At 35.8% G+C, this 19,473-nt stretch overlaps 1 protein-coding gene across 8 annotated transcripts in view; it reads right to left on the bottom strand.

Moving 5' to 3' along the window:
* OSBPL6 (oxysterol binding protein like 6) overlaps window positions 1-19,473 on the bottom strand; it is a 273,481-nt gene that overhangs the window by 65,247 nt on the left and 188,761 nt on the right. For 6 of the 8 annotated variants that reach the window (XM_043992204.1, XM_043992203.1, XM_043992202.1 and 3 more), the window contains 7 exons: window positions 16,833-16,955; window positions 13,526-13,579; window positions 12,314-12,427; window positions 12,027-12,197; window positions 8,942-9,074; window positions 3,004-3,107; window positions 2,369-2,461 (listed from right to left, as the gene is read on the bottom strand). In XM_043992204.1, coding sequence (XP_043848139.1) covers window positions 2,369-2,461; window positions 3,004-3,107; window positions 8,942-9,074; window positions 12,027-12,197; window positions 12,314-12,427; window positions 13,526-13,579; window positions 16,833-16,955 — 792 coding nt within the window. The remainder of the gene's footprint in view (window positions 1-2,368; window positions 2,462-3,003; window positions 3,108-8,941; window positions 9,075-12,026; window positions 12,198-12,313; window positions 12,428-13,525; window positions 13,580-16,832; window positions 16,956-19,473) is intronic. The other 2 variants (XM_043992206.1, XM_043992205.1) reach the window with 1 other exon arrangement.

Genomic DNA, 19,473 nt, shown 5'->3' on the forward strand with positions numbered 1-19,473 from the left:
GGATTCTTTCACCGTTTCTCCAGCCCTAATTCCTTTGCCACCTATTAAAATGGCTGGGTGTGAATGAAGAAAATGTCCTATCTTTAAAATTGTTCCTTTTGTACATTTATAACCCTAAACAAATCCACATAATTTCATTTCTCTTCTTCATTTGAAACACAGTCCATGAGTAAGAGTGAGATATACCTAATAGAAGGATAAAACTAAGCACCTGTATTCACTTTTCTTAACAAAACACACAGACTACAAAAAGAATATCAATAACCCTCCTTGCACAGAAACCAGACTGATTATACAGGACTGTCAAGTGAAAATCAGCTCCATTCAACAAATGATCTGTAAATAAGGCAGCTTGGAAAGACCAGTTTTGGGTATATATATATATATATATATATATATATATATATATATATATATATATATATATATATATATATATGGCATTTGCTTCTTTTGTTTGTTTAATGTTGATTCACAAAATGCAGCCAACTTTCTCAGCCAAGTAGTAGGTCCATCCATGATTATTTTTATTTGTATTGTTTTTTTTTTGAATCACAAAATGCTTCAAAAGCTTAGAGTAAGTCCGATTGCCAGAATTCATCTTACATAATTTTCTCATGAAATTATTTGGAAAATTTTTGGTTTTATGGTATGAATTTTATGAATAAAAGGAAAATCACACAAAAATTATACAACAAAGGGAAACAGACTTTTTTGATGGAAGAAAATGTGGCTCTTTTAGTTTGTTTTCTATAAATCAGATTAGTAAGCAAGCAAAAGAATGTTAGTTAGAAAATCAGAATTGGAAGAAAACATTAGAGAAGGATGATTTTGTTATTTGGGAGACAAACACCAATTTTTAAAGGGAATACTTTTTGATTTTTTAATATTAATAATAAAAAAGAAAAATCTAAACTACAAACCCAATCATTCTTACAGAGTAGTGCTGAACAATTAATGTGCTGATACACGGCATGTTATTTGATGAGTAATGACTCTGAAGGGGTCCCTTATGACAAAGGCTCTTTTTTATTTTAAATATCTGTAAGCACCTTCTCTATTTAATAATGAGTAGGCAACAATTATTTAAGAGCCTCTTACTAAAAAAATTAAATTAAAAACTATTGCTTTGGTTCTAATTTTATTATGATTCATAATAACTTACGAATAAATGTCTAAAGTTCAATTTATTTTCTGGTTACCAAGCTTCTGAAGGTCTAAAAGGCTATAATGAGGGGGCAGTTAGGTGGCACAGTGGATAAAGCCCTGGATTTAGGAGGACCTGAGTTCAAATTTGGCCTTAGACACTTGACACTAGCTATGTGACACTGGGCAAGTCACTTAACCCTTACTGTCTTGTCAAAAAAAAAAAAAAAAGGCTATGATGGGAGGAAAGTCCATACTAATTATAGATTAAACAAAAGTCATCACTTTTGATAAATAAAAGTCTAAAACAAGCTTATATGATCAGATTACTGATGTTAAAGGTAACTAAATTCAAAAAAGCTTTTTGGAATATATAACAAAAAATAAAAGAATTGCTTCAAACATAATTGGAAAATGTGTTTATTACAGAATGATATTCCATTACTTCAGAAAGTCAAGGGAAAACTACTCTACAGAGAAAAATTCAGTATGTTTTGTGCTCAACATGAATTCCCAGTAGGTATGTCAACATTAATTTTCCTTTATTATACTATGATAATAACATTGGAGATTTATATAGAATTACCAAGATGACCACATATAAAAAAAAACCCAGAACAAAACATACTTTGGTTCTAAGGCATGAGGGGGAATAAGGAAGGAGTCATGTATAATAGAATGGTCGATGACTCGAGTGACTGGATGGAAGGCTGTGGCCTTGACCAGATAAAAACAAAAACAAAAACAAGAACAAAAATGGAGGTGGGTGTTGAAGGGAAAAAAAATCAAAGAACAAGCCACATTAAAGAGATCCAAAAATTTCAAAAAGTTTAGATCTCTACTTCAGATTATATCCTTTAAAAGAGGCTTAAAAACTACCATATGTGAGATTCTTTTAAAAAATTAATATTTGTGGGGGCAGCTACGTGGCGCAGTGGATAAAGCACCAGCCCTGGATTCAGGAGTACCTGAGTTCATATCCAACCTGACACTTGACACTAGCTGTGTGACCCTGGGCAAGTCACTTAACCCCCATTGCCCCAACCAAAAAAAATAAATAAATAAAAAATTAACATTTGTTTTGAGGTACTCTCTGCTATGACTGGATGTCCTATGCATTGGATATAAAATAACAGGCTACCTTGCCTGGCTGTGAACACTGGCTGACATGTTAAATTGATATAATTAACAAGGAAGGAAAAAAATAACATGAATTCAGTACCTGAAGTTGTATTTTTGCATCTTTGCTGACGCTTTTTGTTCTCCATCGTCTTGTGACCCGCTTGTCTTTCTTTGAAATATCTACACAGTTAGCCTACATTACACAAATAGTTAAAAGCAACAAAGTGCTATTAAGTTCACACAGATGACACAGGTATAGATAGACAAAGAGAGCACAGTAAGTTAGTAAAGAATCATTGTGTTAGATACTTATACACAAAACAACAAGGAGAGAATACCAACTTTGGTGCCCAGTGGGCAGAAATCATAGAGCCAAAAAAGTAACGGCAAATATTTGTTGCTAGTCAAACTGGACACAGTATCTATTATAGAAAGATAATCCTCTTTTTGCATAAAAATATAGTTACCTCTGAGACTTTGCAAATTATTCCCATATCAATCACTGTTAACATAACAACACAGATATTGCTTTCTTCTAGATCATTTCAGTCAGCAATAGACTATTTCAACATCTAGATTCACAGTCTAATTATCATTAAATCATATTAAAATCTAGAGGGATTTAAAGATTCCACATGACAACTTACTCCATTTTATAGTTGTTTTCATATACTCAATTACCTATTCTTGAAAAGATCATTGAAGTACCATAAGAAACATCTATGATGCATTTACCTGCATATCAGTGAAGTTTGGTGCTGACTGAGTTCTTTGAAGTATTTCCAAATTTTGAAGGAGTTTGCTAAGTTCCACAAGGTTTGATTGGCAGTGTGCAAGATCTAATACAAACCAGAAATCAAGATGTATTAGCACTGGGGAGGTGAGAGGATGTGCATGCTAAACAGCAGCATATGAAAGCAAATTCAAGTGATGCAGAAACATGAACTGGTAGTTTGTCTAACAAGCTATAAGAATGATAGAAAAATCTATCATTGCAAACCATTCCACAATTAAAATGAAGCCTGGATTAGATGAGGTCATCAGGATTGAGTACCATTAAAGCCTTAGAAAACAACTTGAGCATGTTATTGCTTTTTAAAATAAATTTTTATTGATGTCTTGTTTTTCTATTATGTCTCTTCCTCCTCCTCCACTCAGGGAGCTATCCCTCATATTAAAGACATAAAGGAGGGGGAAAAAACAGTTCCTCAAAAATAATCAACATATTTTTTAAAAAAAAGTCTCTTGCTATATGCAGCATTCCACACCCATGCTACTCCACTTCTACAAAGAAGCAGGGGGAGTTGTCTTCTCCTGTCTCTTCTTAAGGGACAAATGTGATTATTTAAACTTCACAACATTCGATTTTGATTGTTTTTGTGGCATGTGTACCTACTTTAATGAATGAGAAAATACTCTTTATGGTGGAAAATACTCTTCATGGTTTTGGTAAAATAAATCAAGTTGAGTAATCCATGATGTTTTGTCTTCCAGTAAGTCTTCTTCTACCACTATCACTGCTGCTGCTGGTGCTGTTGTGGTTACTGGATCCCTCTACGGTGCTTTTCACACATTTGATGTTCAATAAGAACTTTGTAAGCTGACCAAATGTCAATAGTTCACAAAAAGTGAGAGCGGACTAGCATGTGGGTGAAATGAAGGGCAGCTTCATAAAAGGAAGGACTAAAATGCAAAGACTTAACTTTATTCTGCCCAAGTTTTGGTCAAGGAAGAAAGGAAGGAAGGAAGGAAGGAAGGAAATAAGCATTTATTAAGCACCGACTATTTGGCAGGCACTGTGCTAAGTGATTTAAAAAATACAACCACCATTAGAAGTAGGTGCTATGAATATCTCTATTTTATAGTTGAGGAAAGAAATGGAGGCATATAAAGGTAAAGTGACTTGGCCAGGGTCAAGGTAGTAAGTTTCCAAGGCCAGATTTGAACCGAGGTCTTCCTTACATTATCTATGTTGCCAGCTAGCTGCCAAACAAGATAAGTGCCTACAGGGGCAGTTAGGTGGCGCAGTGGATAAAGCCTTGGATTCAGGAGGACCTGAGTTCAAATCTAACCTCAGACACTTGACACTTACTATCTGTGTGACCCTGGGCAAGTCACTTAACCCCAACTGCCTCAAAAAAAAAAAAGATAAGTGCCTACTACGTACCAGGCATGGTGCTAAATGCTTTGCGAATATCTCATTTGATCCTCACAACAACTCTGTGAGGTAGGTACTATAATTATCTCCATTTCACAGTTGAGGAACTGTGACAGAGATTAAGTGACTTGCTCAGGGTCACACAGTTAATAAGTGTTTGAATTCAGATTTGAACTTGGGGCTTGTTTAAAAAAATAAAGGTGGGGTGTGTATGTGCGTGAGCATACACACATACATACTTCAAGGACATTATGCAAAGCAATACAGGATTGACTATCCTGTGATTACTAATGATAACCCCATTTAAAGGAGCAATCTCATGGAAGGATTTGTATCAATCATCTTTACCTCCTTTCAGAATTAATTTTAATCTTAAATGATCAAGGTTGTACTGACTAAGTGAAAGGAAGTTGTTCCAGAAGAAAGATCCAGGTAACTAGAGGTTTTTAAATAGTGAAATTAGTTATGCTTTCATTGATTTGGATTTTGTTTGAGAGTACTTAGGTTCAAACCTCAGCTCTGTAACTTATTACTTGTATGAGCCTGAGTAGTTTATTCCAGCCCTATGAGTTTATTTTATTCAGCTAGTAAAATGAGGGGACTAGACTCAATGGCTTCTACAATTCAGCTTTATATCTATGATACAGTGATTTAAAAAACTGCATTCAAAACCAAACTGACATAAACCTTACTGATTTTTTTAACTCAGTGAGATTTTTTTATATCTCATTTTTAAATAGGTAGCTTAACAATTAACTTAGTTTTGTAGTCATTGTATTTTTTTTTCATTTCAAGAAGAGTTTTTTAAACATTAATTTTATGACATCTCAAGGCCATGACAAGTCAAGCTCTTTTCTAATCATCAACAGGTCATCTGTGTCCAGGAACTGTGCTAAGTATGCGAATCTAACAGATAAAAGTTTCCCAAGAGTTTACTGGAGGTCTGCCTTTAAAGCTGTTCCTCTGATAGGAAGAAAACAGTAAGTACCCAGCAAAGCTGAAATCTGCACTCAAATAAACTGCTTTTTTTCTCTAGTTTACAGTATCTTTCCACTACAGTGAACTGTAAGAATGAAGGCATAATAAGTTAAAGAGACTGCCAAAGTGCTGGAAACCCCATTATTGGAATGAACATTTAAGACACAAAGGTGACTTCCAGTGTGTTAGTGTAGGAACAAAAAAAATCAAATGACATGAGGTAAGGGGGAAAATGTCTCTTTGGACATTGATAAGGACAACAAAATGGAACTTAAAGATTCTCTCATAAAATTTGTTCACAATTAAATACACTCTAGAACAAAGAAATCAGCACTGACTTATTCCATTATTAAACATTTAGAACATGCCTTCAGGCTACTGAAATTTAATAGTAATTACTTTTCTGCATGCAAATTATTAATAGTCAACCAGAGAACATGTCTATGGGAAGCCCTGTTAACATGCAGAACTATTTTGGTTTTTCCTGGCTAGTTTGCCTAAATTATACATGCACACACTATTTAAACATTGAAAAACTAATTTATATTATCTACTGAATACCATTTTCAGACTAATCTAGAAAGAAAAAAATTTGTAGTAATACATAATTTTAAAAAACCTATATCTAGATTTCTAAATTGGGTCTGGTTTAGCTTGCAGCATCTGTGGGAAAGCCCTAGATGCTTAATGAGAGAGAATTCAAAAGCTGAAAAGGGTTTTGCATTCTATTTCCATCAGGAATCTCCTGACAAAAAAGATGCATTACACTTGTGAGAATTTTTGTTATCAGAAACTGTAGGAGGCAGCTAGGTGGCACAGTAGATAGAGCACCTGCCCTGGAATCAGGAGGACCTGAGTTCAAAGACTTGACACTGACTAGCTGTGTGACCTTGGGTAAGTCACTTAACTCCAATTGCCTCACTTTAAAAAAAAAAGAAAGAAAGAAAGAAAAAGAAACTGTATCTGAGTGATATTAGGTGAGTCTCCTAATCTCTCTAAGGCCTCATTCTCCTTATTGGTCAAATGAAAGTTTAAACCAGAAACCCTAATATCCCAACTAAGGTGCTATCATTCTTCTCCAAATTCTTTCTTATCTTTTAAAGATAACAAGACCATGAAGTCAAGTCCTTGTGGACTAGGACCTTATCAAACAGAGCTTAAAGGCCAGGGTTTGAGACTAGGCTCCAACATTTACTAGCCGTGTGCTCATGAGCACTTAACTTCTGAGCCTCAGTTTCCCTATCAGTAAGATGGGGGTATTACTACTTAATAATATTGAGTTTATCAGATGACTGCTTATTGTTTGATACCTAAAATGTCCAGCACAGTGCTAGATATTAGGGAGATATGCCATAAAGACTTGGGATTCAATTTAGAGATTATTCTCTAGACACAATGTGTTCATACTTTCAGAGGGTGAAGGGGGAAAGATTCATATTAGAACTTCTGTTGTAGGGAAAAGTATACAGGATTTTAGCACAAAAGAAATGAATGATCTAGTCCTTTCTCTGCCACAAATTGTTATTTTGAGGCCAGTAACTTCTCTGAACTGTAGTTCCTCATTTGTAAAATGGGCATGATACTTGGCCCAATCTGGCCAGTGTTGTTGGGAAGAGAAAATTAGATAAAAAAGGTGAAAATAGTCTGAAAAGTACAAAGCAGTATTTAAATGTATAGTACTATTAACCTGGGAAATACGGATATATTCAAAATAGCTTCAGAGATGGTCCAGGTTTAGTTACTTTGACAAAGATTTACACTCTTTTTTTATTTTTACCATTGAATTATAGAGAACAAGAAATTTCTTGCAGAAGGAGCCAATGAAAGGGAGAAGTTGAAGACATCCCAAAACGGAGAGACTACTAAAGTTAGAAGCAACTCCATGCCCAATGGATGGATTTCTTCTCTAATATCTCTAAGCTCTGCTTGAACAAATCCAGTGACCAGGCACTCACTATATCTTTCTTTGACACAATTGCTTTTCAAATGTTTGTTGTGATGTGATCACTTTATTTAGAATAATCTTCAAATCCTTCAACTCACCATGTCATACTAACATATTAGCAATTTCTCTGTTTCATACCAGCCACAAATTTGATAAGTATACCCCTTTTCCCCTTTGATATGTATAGATTCAGGGGCACATGTCAGAAACCTACAATGACATAAGAGACTTCCCTCCAAGTTGATCTCAATTCATTAATGAACAGTCTTTAGTTTAAGTCATTCAGCTAGAAATAAAGGGCATGGTATGATACTTAACTTAGGGCATGACTCAAAAAAGTACAAAGGTCAATTTAGAAATAAAGCCCTTCTCTGATACTGGAGAGAATGAATGTAGAAACAGCTATTCTTTTTTGTTTTGTTTTTTTTTCCCCCCAGGGTGATGAGGGTTAAGTGACTTGCCCAGGGTCACACAGCTAATAAGTGTCAAGTGTCTGAGGCCAAATTTGAACTCAGGTCCTCCTGATTCCAGGGCTGATACTTTATCCAGAAACAGCTAATCTAACATCAAGAACCTAGGCAAGTTGGGCTGCTAGGTGGCGTAGTAGATAAAGTATCAGCCTTGGATTCAGAAGGACCTGAGTTCAAATCTGACCACAGCCACTTAACACTTACTAGCTGAGTGACCTTGGGCAAGTCACTTAACTCTCACTGCCCAACCAAAACAAACAAACAAACAAAACAGAGGCAAGTGAGCTCACGTTCAGTTGTCTCAATTTTCTTAGGAAAGGAAGAGGTGAACTTATCTACTCTGTGAAGAAAGTAGGATTAGGGACTTGAAAAAATTAGAGTGGGGAAAGTTTGAAATAGAAGTTAGACTATGCCAGAAAATAAACAAGAGATGAACAAAAGGATCACTGATATACACTGAGGGCCTGGTTGAAATTAGTGTATAGATTTATAACGTGTGAAATAGCATTAGTTCTGTGACTTCCTACAGCAACACCCTATATACCAGGTACAAAAGAGGGAAAGCAGATGGGAGAGTCATTTGATATCTTGGACTGGTAAAATGGGGGGAAAGCTGAATGATGTTAGAGAGTCTAAGGTGTCAGTGAGGACAAATCTGAGGGGGCTAATCATGGAGCTCATCCTACTTTTGGGTTCAAGTGTTTCCAGAAGGGAGTGGATAGACTGGGCTTGAATGAATGGAGGTCACAGGACAAAAGGTGAGAATGTGTGAGAAAGTCAAAAAGTTTAACAAGGGGATTATGTTCAGAGAGGAGGAGTGAACAACTCAGAGACCAGTACCCTGAAAACAAGGACTGTTTCTTCTATTAGCATGGAATGTTTGTTGATATGAGGGAAGAAAGAGCACTAAATAGTCAAAAGAACACTGAATTTGGAGTCAGGAAGAAGGCCTAGATTCAAATCCTGGCTTTTGTCAGTTATTGCCCACATGACCTTGGGCAAGTCACTTGACCTGTCTGGGAATCCGTTTCCTCATGTGTAAAATAAGTAAACAAACAAAAAAAACCACTACTCCCCAACATTCATTGATTTCTTAATGGCTTGTTATCAGAGATCACTGACCTTCTGCACATCTGTCCATTTCTTCAGAGTCCTGTAACCAAGCTGCTACTTTACTCTGGCCAGTGGTACACGTTGCAGGAAGGCTATTACTGCATGGTATAGGTGGCTGCCATGGAAAGCTGTTCTGTTGTACCTGACAACAGACAACATGAATGAGTAATAGTGCTGACAAATGAGAGAGGTGACTGAAGAAGATAGGACATACAATGGCATCTTCAATCTTTGTAATACATTTGCAAAATAAGAACCCTCTTTCACAGAGGTCCCACAATTCTGTTGAGCATATATACTGAGATCCACAAGTAACAGTATAAAGAATGTCATCAAAACACAAAACATACCTGCCAAATGGTAGTGAAGGTAAAAATTCAGAGCCACAGTAACTGCTAGCTGAACTTCAAGGTCCTTAAAGTACAGCAGGTGGTTGTCCCACCATCTTTTCAAAGTGGCTGATTGAATCAAATATGTTTAATGTTATATATCAGATTACCTGCTGTCTAGGGGAGGGGGGAGAAAAATTTGAAATTGGAAATCTTATCTAAACAAAGGTTGAAAACTTAAATAAATAAATAATTTTTTTTAAAAAGTGCATAGTGCAAAGTGCATAGTGCAGTCACAAGAAGACCAAAAGTCAAGGCCCTTGGTTCAAAAATCCAGCTCTCCTACTGTATGCTGTGTGACCTTGGATTGTGAGGTTCATCTGGAACTAGGTGGTCTCTAAGATCCCTTTCAGATCTACGGTTTCCAAACCTTGACTTAACTTGGTGACCATTAAAATTTGCTAGGCTTCTAGTCACAACCTGGAAATCATCAGGAGATGATAGGGAGCAGGAGTAGAAAAAGGGATGGAGTAGAAAAAGAGAGAGAGAGAGAGAGGAGAGAGGAGAGAGAGAGAGAAAGAGAGGGGGAACACGAATTCCCTAAGTATTTTATCTATGGGCAATCTCTACATGTCTTGTGATTTATGTACACTAGAAAATGTATTTTATGGGGCAGTCTTAGGGGACTATACCACTGTAAGCTACATCTAACACATCTTCCATTATCAGGATATTGCACGGAATAAATACTATACATGAAATAGCCTTTTAAAAATAGGTGCTAAGGTACACTGTGAAAAAGACTGAACCATGTTTTTAAAAAAGCTGTAGCCATTTAAAAATCCATCTTTGACTAATATTCAATTAGAACAGATCACTCCTCTTCTAAATCATCATGAACTCAATGAAGTGCATGCTTAGCAAACTCAGGCTTATTTATTATCCACAAAGGGACACAAACCAATTATCATTTCCGAGACTCATAATTTGATACTTAGGATGCAAGCAGAGTGATAAATAGCTCTTTTCCTTTTTTTATTACATTCTGATAAATGTAATGGAAACATTTCACTAAGCTAAAGCATAAAGGTATTTCACTGGAAACTAGAATAATGGGTTTCCTATTAAAGTCATACAGTTTTCCTATTTCAAGCCAAAAAAGTAGAAACTGGTTTCAAGTCATTTTTTTTCCCTTGAATTACTAGGGCAGGAATAGTAGTAGTAATTGAATAGAAGTAGTAACCCTGACCCTGGTGCCATCCCATACTAAAGATCTAGGCAGAAATGAAAAAAAAAACCCACTAATGACCCAAGTATTAAGCTTTTATATTTAGAAAAATCCATCTGTGGCTGATTTATCTTTCAGGAATTTGGGCTAAATCAGGTTATTCCAAAGTTTGGTCTAAAAAAAAAAGAAAGGGGCACACATAAGCTTAGGGGTTCAGCCAATGCTTCTTGTGATGAATATCATTCTATTAAGTCCATTGCTCTGCCTTCCTAACACCCCTCCCATAGGATATTTTTCATCATAGCAACAGTTCATATTAAGCTTGACCCAATACCCACAAGCTTTAAAAGGGAATTAACAAAAGAAGCCCAAGTCCTAGCTGATGGAGATAATGAAGTTATATAAGGTTTGAGATACTTTGGGGAATTTAATTGAGATGTAAAAAAGTAAGCAAAAATCTATTCAAGCCACAAATGTAATGTGGCAACTCATCTGTTCTGTGACATGGTCGGTCCTGTGATTTTCTAATAATGTTGAGGACAGATAGTACTGATATAATGCTTTATGATTTACATGTCATCTAATTAAAACTCCCAACAACCAAGGAAAGGGCCTGAGCGGAGGTAAGTGACTTGCCCAGAATCACATAGCTAATTAATGGGAATTAGCTGTTAAAAGACATTGGTGACTTTGGATAATGCTGTTTCAGGAAGGCAGTGAGGTTTGAAATGAAAATAGAAATGTTAAGAAATGAGTCAGACTGTATAATCAATGGTTTGTTTTCTCAAGGGGTAGAGAAGAGAAGGGAGAGAGAGAATTTGGAACTCAAAAATTTTTTAAAAGAATGTTAAAACATTTTAAAATGTAGTTAGGAAATAATAAAGGATATTTAAAAATGTAAAATCAGTGAGTCAAAGGTAAGGAATATGAAGCACCAAATGTAGATGATTCCATAATATGAAAGAGTAAAAGGTTGTTTTTGTTTGTTTGTTTGTTTTGTTGTGCAGTGAGGGTTAAGTGATTTGCCCAGGGCCACACAGCTAGTAAGTGTCAAGTGTCTGAGGCTGGATTTGAACTCAGGTCCTCCTGAATCCAGGGCGGGGTGCTTTATCCACTGTGTCACCTAGCTGCCCTGAGTGAATAGTTTTTAAGGGTAGAGGAGGCCTGGACTTTTTATGTAGGGAATACAAGGGTATGTTGGTAAATGTTTAGCAACAAACTAGATTTTAATTTTCTTGTACTTTATGAATTGCCTCATTTTTATGTAAATGTGTAGAATAATGGAAAGAATGCTGATGTTGAAGTCAGGAGAACTGGCTTAAAATTTTGGCACCAACAATTTCAAGTTAGGCCATGTAGGCTAAATCACAACCTCTGAGGCTTGTTTTCTTTTCTACAAAATGGGATTGCTAATACATGCACACCAGCTACTTCACAATGCTCTTGTAAGAGGTACTACATACATATAGGTAATTATTATGCCTCATGTAATTTTCTAAGTATATTCATCCCTGGTTTCCATAAAATTAAAGCTCACCTTTCCATCCATAACTGCAACATTAGCAGCTGGTGAAGATTCTGTTGTGGAGGTTGAAGGAAATATGTGAAAGCTTGCATCCCTTGGTGACCTTACAATTTCATTCTGACGGTATAACCGATGGTGGCGGAGTTTAGAGACCCAACCATCAAACCAGTCCTGGGATTTCACCTAAAACAAAGGCAAGAACAGAGAGGGTTCATTAATTCCTTACTCCAGTTTAACCCAATGAAGACATGCAATTTACCAGAAGAAGTAGAAGAAAATTCTGCTTAAAGACTGGTCACCTTTAGATGATAGATGTGCTCTTCAGTGTCAAGGTCTATCCGCCGAGCTTTCTTTTTAATCGACATAACTGATAATCCAACATCGATGCTCCCATGGACCTTGCCTTTTTGAATCTAAAATCAAAAGACATGTAAGCAGGTTAAAAAAAACTAATTAGATATATTTCTATATCTAATAAAAAAGGAGTTTGGTAGCCTTTCACACTTTTAAAGAAAATGAGAACATGGTTTTTTGCTCTAGGGAAAGAAAATTGAAATCTCTTTCAATTTGAGAAATTCAAGATGGTTTCCCCAACCCCTTTTTAAATAAGCAAGCCAATCCATCTGCTATCAACTTATGTGATGTAGCCTATAAGGTCAATTCTTCATAACTACAGATCTGAAATTAATAGCTCTCATTTTTTCTTTTCATATAAGAAACAAATTAATTTCGCAGATTGGTGTCAAGACAATGCCATCAAAGAGTCATTTTGTGTTCTTTAGCCTCTAATATTCTCCATTAATTTCCAGCTAGTGAAATGGAGAGTCAAGAGCAAGAACTGATAGGTGGCACCAGAAAATACAAAAGGCATTAGCTTTTGGTTAGCATCTTCATGTTGCTTTTTGTTCGTCCCTCCTCTTTTTCTCCTATTCTGTTACTTCATTTATTTAAAAGCATTAAGCAACTACTATGTCCAGAGTTCTCAGCTAAGGAAGATGCAAAGTTTAGATGGGGATGCTGGGGAATAAGACACAAACACCGAGGACAATACCTGCTCTACCTACTTCCGTAGGGTTGTTGAGACACCAAAATGAGATAGCAGATGTATAGAAATGATCTGAAAACTCTAAACTGTTATACAGACATGAAACTGTTATTAAATAAATAAGACAATTATAATCCCACCTATGATAATGTTAAGAAGGATTGTATTTTTAGCATATTACACTAAGGGTCAAGTTGCAGCTTTCAATGACATATCATAAAACTGAATTCTGATTTTTTTTTCAGTCATACGTCTGAAATTTTGTACTAGCTTGACCACAAACACAAAACATACTTGCTATTGTACCTGGGTAGTTTGGTTACTTTATCAAATCTAAAATAGCACCTCAGGCGAACAAACAGATAAAGCTGGTAACCACAGGCTGAGGATTGTAACACAATGGTATTTAGTCACATCAAAAAGAACTCTAAACCAACCTCTGAAAAATGTCCTATGATTTACTTACATCAAGTGGTGCTTTCGAATACTTCAACATTCCATTATCCAGAACAAAAAACCGCTGCAAGAACCAAATATTCACTATTAGTATGTGGGAGCAACCTGAATTATAATAAATATTTACAAATATGGATTTTATCCTTCTTTACATTCAGCATTTTTATGGTCAGTGAATTTGACCAAAATAAAACACACTGATTGCCTCAATGGGCTTGGGATGAACTTGTCACACAATCAAGAAGTTTCTGTTTTGTTCTATCTTTGCCATTGACTACCTGCTAGGTTCATAATTTGACAATGGAGCCTGCCTAGCATGGCTTCCTACACCAGAGAGGAAATCTAAGTCTGTCTTGCATTTAAGACCTTTCTTATTAACAGGATCGGGATTTTTTTTTTTTTTTTGCCAGTGAGACATGACAGAACAGAAAACTTTATGACATTTTTTGTTTAGTCACAACCCCTGTCAGCTGTAAAGGATATTCTAGGTTAGGAGCCAGGAAAATTCTGCAAGGGCTTATCTTATTACATTTGATTTTTTTTTTTTTAACTCTGGCAGATTTAGCTGAATTCCATAGGGAACTAGAGAAAGCATTGATGTGGACAAACAGAAGCTGATGGACTTGTCAATGGACCAGTGAGCCACTAAAAGGTAAAAACAGTGACCTGGAACAAAATGCTTCACCTTTCCATAGCCTATTTTCTTTTTTCCAATTAAATATAATATTAGGAATAAAAATTTACATAGTTTAGCAAAGACATAGAAATGGACTCTTGGGGATTTATTCCAATTGTATCCTCGCTGCTCAGTGGTTCCTTGGTTCTCAGTGGTCCTGTCAATTACAGCTCCATAAAAATAGGAAATCTGTTTATTTCCATCCCTGTACAGTTCCAAGCCAAACAAATAACTCATGGAATATAGCAAAACAATGGGTCCAGTGCCTTTCTCTTGTGAGCTATCGATGCCAGTGAGTCTTTCTGTTCATAGCATGACGTTCTCTTCCATGGAAAATTACCATGTGATTTAGTATCTCTTTGCAATAAGAAAAAGCAGGTTGATTCTAATTGTCCTCAACATATAACTCAAGAAAGGCTAATGCAATCCCTTTGTTACAAAATATGGAGAATGTAGACTTGTGAGGCCAAATCTGGTGAGAAAAGATTCACAATGGGGAAAAAGAAAGGTTCCAAATTAAGTTTAAAAGGCATTTAAGGGGCACCTAGGTGGCACAGTGGATAGAGCAGTGGCCCTGGATTCAGGAAGACCTGAGTTCAAATCCTGCTTCAGACACTTGACACTCACTAGCTGTGTGACCCTGGGCAAGTCACTTAACCCTCACTGCCCTGCAAAAAAAAAAAAAGGCATTTAAGTGAGTAGCTCACAGTTCACAAGCCACATGGCTTGGCTTAGGTCAGAATGAAAATATGACTTATTTAGAGCACATTAGAGATAGAAATAATAAAACTGATTCTGGACCTCCACTACTTATGCAAAGAAATTTTCCACAGCATATTCTGGAAAGAGTCACAATTGACTCAGAGCCAGTTCGATGAAATCATAGACTTTGTAAGAAAAATTAAATTTAGTGACTCATATGTGACTTGGTTTCTGTGCCCCTATTCTCTCATACTATTTCCATCTGGGGAATAGAAGAGGATGGCAAGGTGATAGAAAAGGACACAAAGAATTATACTGGAAGACTGAAGGAATGATTGAGATAGATTGAGAGAAAAACAAGCTTCTATCAGAGTTTGGCCAATGGCATGTTAGTTCTGTAGAAAGAAGGAAGGAGAAGATTGGATGCTGGGTAGCAGAGAGATTCCAAGGAAGATGGCATGTATATTAGGGGAAGAACACAGATAAAAGCCTCCTTGATGTGTAGTTTAATTTGGCACCAGAGGACCTGGGTTCAAGTCTCAAACAAACAATTACTTTAGGAATGCCTTAAAAAACTGTTCTGTGATGCTAGCTGGGGTCCATTATAGGAATTACATTAAGGATATTCAAAAGAAAATTATTTTTCCTTTCCTTTGTACCATGAATCCTAGAGCTGTAGCAATGACAGGAATGTTCAAGGTAATTTACTTACTACACAAAAACTAGAAATATTTTCTCCATAATAAGCACTGGAAGGTCCTCTTCTACATCTCAGTTAGCTAGGTATCATCTAATGCAATGGCTTTTAAACTTTTTGGTCTCTTTTGGACTCCATAATATCCTTAAAAATTATAAACCAAGGGCTTTTGTTTATGTGAGTTACTAAATATGGTCAACAGTGACCATAGAGATTAAAATTAATAATTTAAAATGACATAGATATAAATAACATATATTTATGAAAAATCACTATTTTCCAAAACAAAAAAATTAGTGACCATTAGTGACCAGTTTTACACATTTTCACATATCTCTGCCATGTCTGGTTTAATGGAAAGAAAGCTAGAATCTCAGATATGCTTCTGTAGCTAATCTGTTGGGATATTTAGTTTCAATATATGAAGAAAATCTGGCCTCACACAAATGTGCAGTTAAAAAGGAAGGAGCATTAACAAGCATTATTATGAAAATAGTTTTGATCTTGCCAATCCTTTCAAAGTATCTTGGGGATTCCCAGGGGCCTGCAGACTCCACGTTGAGAACTGCTGGTTTAAACGTTTTAAATAATGCATTTCCATGAATATCTCTTCATCTTACTATATGATTTTAGTCTGTATATATTAGTGAGGAGATGAGCAAAGGAAATCCTATCCAGTCAATCAAATAATAAAGATTTTGATTGAATTGAGGCTAAAATATATACAACCAAAGCATATTTGCTTGAAATCTGAAAGGGTCTGTGAATTTAGAAGGGGGAAAAATTACATTTTTATTTCAATTTAACTGGTTTCCCTTGTAATCCTATGTACTTTATTCTATGCATTTAATAACATTATTAGGAGAAGGGGTCCATAAACTTCACTAGCCTGTTAAAGGGATCCATGATACCAAAAGAAAAAAAAAAGGTTAACAACTCAAGGGCAAGAGCTTTTCTTTTTCACTAATTATAGGAATTGGGGGAAATCCATATTGATTAATGGTGTTCTCTATGATGGAATCCAAAGATAAGGTCATTTCCCAAAGTTCTCACAATTAAATATTCATAGTGATTATGAAAGCCTCAGAGGTTGAGAACAGGCCTTGAAAAGTGTGTCTACAAAAGTGACACTATTATGTGAAAATTGGGGATATTAATTGACAAGTCATAGTGAATAAAATAATTCTCCTATTAGCAGTGATATTAATGATGACCTATACACACAGACAATGAGAGTTTTACCTTGTGCCAACCTTTTAAAGGCCATTTTCTTTTCTTCAGCATAAATCCTTCATGTTTGTCTGGCTTCTGGACATTAGTCTGGCCTATTTTCAGGCCCTCTATAATTTCCCAGCTGTCAGCTTCCTGATAGGAAAAAGCAAAAAATAAATAATTGCATTGTGGCCAATGTTTACAATGAAACTACACCAAACAGGACACAATCTCGTTATGACACATTTTGAAGAGTCAAGTTTCCAAACATAAATTGCTCTGAGATGAATGTCACTTATGTGTATCAAACGCATGTATATCCTGGAGCAACGCTGTAAGCTATCAGATACATGCAGCTAAGTGAGTCAAGTAAACAAGAATTCATTAAAATATTTTAATGAAATTTATTTCATGATATTTATTTTATGAAAATATATTTTACAAAAATATATTTTACAAAAATATATTTTACAAAAATATATTTTACAAAAATATTTTCTAAAACAAAAAGACATTAGCAAGAAGAATGCCACTGTTTTATATATCTTTGAATATTATATATATATTTGTAAATTTCTGGCTTAATAGAAGATATCTGAATTCTCGGGTCTTCATTAGGCACTTAGTATTATGCGGATACAAAGAAAGGCAAAAACACAATCCTTGACCATAAAGAGCTCACATTCTAATGGGGTAGAAAACATGTAAATAGCCATCTTGTATAAACAAGACATCTAGCAGATAAATGGGAGATGATCAACAGGGAAGAGTGTCAGCAAAGGCTTCCTACAGAAGGCATGATTTTAGCCTGAGAGGTCAGGGAAGCAGTAAATGGTGGGAGACTAAAACTAGAAAGACTGGTGCTGGGCTATGGTGCTGGGAAGGAGTGGCATAAGGGATTCAAGAAAAGACTCACAGAAGCTAAAATGAAACATATGTTTTTTTAAAAAAAGATAGAAAAAGCAACTATGCTTCACCAGATTCACATTTAAACCAGGCCATTTCTATTGAAGTTCAGGGTGTCCCAAAAGTCTTAAAGCTGTAAGACTTTTGGGACACCCTGTGGGATGAGATTTAGGGTGTGTGTGTGTGTGTGTGTGTGTGTGTGTGTGTGTGTGTGTGTGTGTGTGTGTGTATTCTCTAGGCATATAATCTTTGTGCAGAGCTGTACCTTAAAGTTTTGACATGGGGATATTTCCTAGAAGAAAAATGTTCTTTGGTCCCTAGAATTTGGGTTTTAGTTTAGGAATGGAGTAAGGATACGAATATAGCATATTTAAATTGTTTGTGATATACTTCTTCATAGAATAAAAAGGTATCTCATTATTAGGGTGGTCATTTGCCTATGAATATAGGCAGCGAGGTGGCATGGTGGATGGAGTGCACCGGCAGGAGTTAGGAAGACATCTTCCTGAATTCAAATCTGGTCTCAGACACTAGCTGTGGGACCCTGGGAAAGTCACTTACACCCTGTTTGTCTCAGTTCCTCACCTATAAAATGAGCTAGCGAAGGAAATGGCAAACTACTCCAGTATCCCTGCCAAAAAAAAAAACACCCAAATGGAGTCACGAAGAGTCAGAGATGACTGAAATAACTGAATAACAAATGATGTTCTACTTATAAAACACACACACACATTCTGCCCTTCATCATAAAGCTGTTCCTAACACATTCTGGGATGCTTTTACACTTGAGAGGAAGCCATGGATTGGCAATCAATAGACCAGGGTCATAAGTCCTACAAACTGTATAACTTTGAGCAATTAACCAACACCAGTGAAATCTAGATCCATAACTAGATATGAGAATTAATACGTGAATATCAATAATTGTTCATTTGCCATTTGTAGTAAATAGTGCTTGTTTTTGAATGTTTTCTAAACTTTAAGCTGTTATCGATTATCTGTAACTGTTGTTGCCTAGGGTATTGAGAAATTAAATGACTTACCCAGAGTCACCTACTTAGTGTCAGAGGTGGGACTTGAACCAAGGAATTCTTGTCTCCAAGACTGGTCTTTTATCCAATATACTACACTGTCTCCTGAACTACTCCTAAAAAAGCTATTATTGGAGATCAGCCTTAGATATAATTCAGTCTAGCACCCAATTTCTGTATATTTTCTCTACCAAAGCATTAAACCTTCCAGGAATTCCATGTGCCTGTCTAAAACTACATACTAGAAATTTTCAATTCCTATTGAGATTGCATGATAACATAATATGCTGGACATATAAATGATCAGAATACTAAGAACATGTCACAATTACTAATAATATATTGGCAAAAGTGCTTTGAAAAGTAAAAGGCACCACACTGATAGAAAATAGCTATGATCACTATTATACAGACCACTTCTTTGCATTGGGGAATTGTCTAAAGGAATTAATGAAAAAAATGTAAGGGAAGGAGGCTTGGTAGTACCATATCTAAAACTATATTATGAAGTAGCAATTATCAAAACTATCTGGTACTGGCTAAGAAATAGAAATAGAGATCAGTGCAATTGAGTAGACATACAATATACAGCTTCAAATGAACACAGCAACTTTGTATTTGACAAGTGTAAAGACTTTTGGGGATGAGAATTCATTATTTGGTAAAATTGTTGGGAAAACTGGAAAACTGTATGGCAGAAATTGGGCATAGACCAATATCTTACACCAGTTATC

Source organism: Dromiciops gliroides, chromosome 3, assembly GCF_019393635.1.
Source record: "Dromiciops gliroides isolate mDroGli1 chromosome 3, mDroGli1.pri, whole genome shotgun sequence".
In the NCBI taxonomy this organism is placed as follows: domain Eukaryota; kingdom Metazoa; phylum Chordata; class Mammalia; order Microbiotheria; family Microbiotheriidae; genus Dromiciops; species Dromiciops gliroides.